We start from the raw sequence: 3,103 nt of genomic DNA, 5'->3' as shown, positions 1-3,103 counted from the left end.
TGGCACGACATGGCACGGTGTCACGACATGGCATTGTGTCGTGACATGGCATGGTGTCAGGACATGGCATTGTGTCGTGACATGGCACGACATGGCACGGTGTCACGACATGGCATTGTGCCGCGACGTGGCGCTGTGTCACGACATGGCATTGTGTCGTGACATGTCATGACATGGCACTGTGTCACAACATGGCACGACATGGCGCTGTGTCGTGACATGGCACGACATGGCATGGTGTCAGGACATGGCACGACATGGCATTGTGCCGCGACATGTCATTGTGTCGTGACATGGCATTGTGTCACAACGTGGCGCTGTGTCACGACATTGTGACATGGCACGACATGGCACAGTGTCACGACATGGCATTGTGTTGTGACATGTCACGACATGGCGCTGTGTCACAACATGGCACAACATGGCACGGTGTCATGACGGCGCTGTGTCACAATATGGCGCGGTGTCATGACATGGCACGGTGTCGCAACGTGACGCTGTGTCGCGACATGGCACGACATGGCACGGTGTCACGACATAGCATTGTGTCGTGACATGTCACGACATGGCGCTGTGTCACAACATGGCACAACATGGCACGGTGTCGTGACATGGCACGACATGGCACGGTGTCACGACATGGCGCTGTGTCACGACATGGCATTGTGTCGTGACATGGCACAACATGGCACGGTGTCAGGACATGGCATTGTGCCACGACGTGGCACTGTGTCACGACATGGCATTGTGTCGTGACATGGCACGACATGGCACTGTGTCATGACATGTCACGACATGGCACGGTGTCACAACATGGCACAGTGTCACGACGTGGCATTGTGTCGTGACATGTCATTGTGTCGCGACGTGGTGCTGTGTCACGACATGGCCCGACGTGGCATTGTGTCGCGACGTGACGCTGTGTCGCAACATGGCACGACATGGCATGGTGTCACGACATGGCATTGTGTCGTGACATGTCACGACATGGCGCTGTGTCACAACATGGCACAACATGGCGCTGTGTCACGACATGGCACTGTGTCGTGACATGGCACGACATGGCACGGTGTCACGACATGGCGCTGTGTCACAATATGGCGCGGTGTCATGACATGGCACGGTGTCGCAACGTGACGCTGTGTCACGACACGGAATGACATGGCGCTGTGTCATGACATGGCATTGTGTCGTGACATGGCACGACATGGCGCTGTGTCACAACATGTCACAATATGGCACGGTGTCATGACATGGCATTGTGTCGCGATGTGGCGCTGTGTCACGACATGGCACAACATGGCGCTGTGTCACGACGTGGCACGGTGTCACAACATGGCACGACATGGCATTGTGTCGTGACATGTCACGACATGGCACGGTGTTACAACATGGCACGGTGTCACGACATGGCACAGTGTCACGACGTGGCATTGTGTCGCGACATGGCATTGTGTCGCGACGTGGCGCTGTGTCACAACATGTCATGACATGGCACTGTGTCACAACACGGCACGACATGGCACTGTGTCGCGACATGTCATTGTGTCGTGACATGTCGTGACATGGCACTGTGTCACGACGTGATGCTGTGTCACAACATATCACATGTCATTGTGTCACGACGTCATTGTGTCGCGACGTGGCACTGCGTCACGACATGGCATTGTGTCACAATATGACGCTGTGTCGCGACATGGCGCTGTGTTGTGACGTCATCGTGTCGCAATATGACGCTGTGTCGCGACGTGGCGCTGAGTCACAACGTGGCAGCGTGTCACGACACGTCACAACGTGTCACTGCATCGTGACGCCTCATGGCGCCGCGGCGCCGCGTCACGACGTGGCGCTGTGTGGCGACGTCGCGTGCCATGACGGTCGCTGTGTCGCGGCGTGGCACTGTGTCGCGACATGCCACTGTCACGACGTGTCACTGTCACGACATGCCACTGTCATGACGTGTCACTGTGCCACGTGCCGTGGCGCAGCGCTGTCACCACGTCGCGACATGCCGTCGCCTCACGCCACGTCACCGTGTCACTGTCACGACGCGCCCTGTCGCGACATAACCGCGTCACGCGCCACCATGTCGTGACATGTCATGACGTCACCTCGCGTGTCACCGTCCCGGTGTGTCACAACACGTCACCGTGTCACCACGTCACAACATGTCCTCATGTCACGTGTCCTCATGTCACGACACGTCACCATGTCACAACGTCACCATGTCACGACGTCACCATGGCACGACGTCACCATGGCACGACGTCACCGTGGCACGATGTCACCATGTCACGACACGTCACCATGTCACAACATGTCACCATGTCACGACATCACCGTGTCACGACATCACCATGTCACGACGTGTCCTCATGTCACCATGCCACCATGTCACATGTCCTCATGTCGCGACGTGTCACCATGTCACGACATCACCATGTCACATGTCCTCGTGTCACGACACGTCACCATGTCACGACGTCACCATGTCACGACGTCACCGTGTCACATCACCATGCCACCATGCCACCATGTCACGACACGTCACCATGTCACGACATCACCGCGTCACGTCACCGTGTCACGACATCACCATGTCACGATGCATCACCATGTCACGACGTGTCCTCATGTCACCATGCCACCATGTCACGACGTCACCATGTCACGTGTCCTCATGTCACGACACGTCACCATGTCATGACACGTCACCATGTCACGACGTCACCGTGTCAACGACGTCACCGTGTCAACGACGTCACCGTGTCGCGACGCGTCACCACGCTACCGCGGGTCTCTGTCGCGACACCGTCGCGCGTCACCGCCGTGACGTCATCGTCAGCGCCGCCACGTCGTGCCGTGTCGCGACGTGCCCCCCCCTGTCGCGACGTGTGTGTGTCGTCCCCCCCCCCCCCCCCAGCGTGTCATGACGGAGCCGCGCAGCCAATAAACGGGAACGGAGCCGGCCCCAGCGGTGGACTGGGGGGGACTGGGAGCCGCTGGCTACCAACTGGGGGCAACGGGAGGGGACTGGGAGCTGCTGGGCACCAACTGGGGGGAACTGGGGGGGACTGGGAGCTGCTGGGCACCAACTGGGGGG

At 58.6% G+C, this 3,103-nt stretch overlaps 1 protein-coding gene across 1 annotated transcript; it reads left to right on the top strand.

Annotated features, from left to right (window-relative positions):
- Window positions 1–1,806: 1,806 nt before the first annotated feature.
- On the top strand, window positions 1,807–3,019 carry LOC118159023 (the record flags this gene model as incomplete). The annotated part of the gene is made up of 2 exons (XM_035313670.1): window positions 1,807–2,434; window positions 2,693–3,019. Coding segments are annotated over exons 1-2 (850 nt in total), but the record flags the coding sequence as incomplete, so codon positions are not given.
- Between the last annotated feature and the right edge of the window lie 84 nt (window positions 3,020–3,103).

Source organism: Oxyura jamaicensis, unplaced genomic scaffold (assembly GCF_011077185.1).
Source record: "Oxyura jamaicensis isolate SHBP4307 breed ruddy duck unplaced genomic scaffold, BPBGC_Ojam_1.0 oxyUn_random_OJ65442, whole genome shotgun sequence".
Lineage (NCBI taxonomy): Eukaryota > Metazoa > Chordata > Aves > Anseriformes > Anatidae > Oxyura > Oxyura jamaicensis.
The sequence above is the reverse complement of the archived record's forward strand: the minus strand, read 5'-3'. Positions and strand labels throughout refer to the sequence as shown.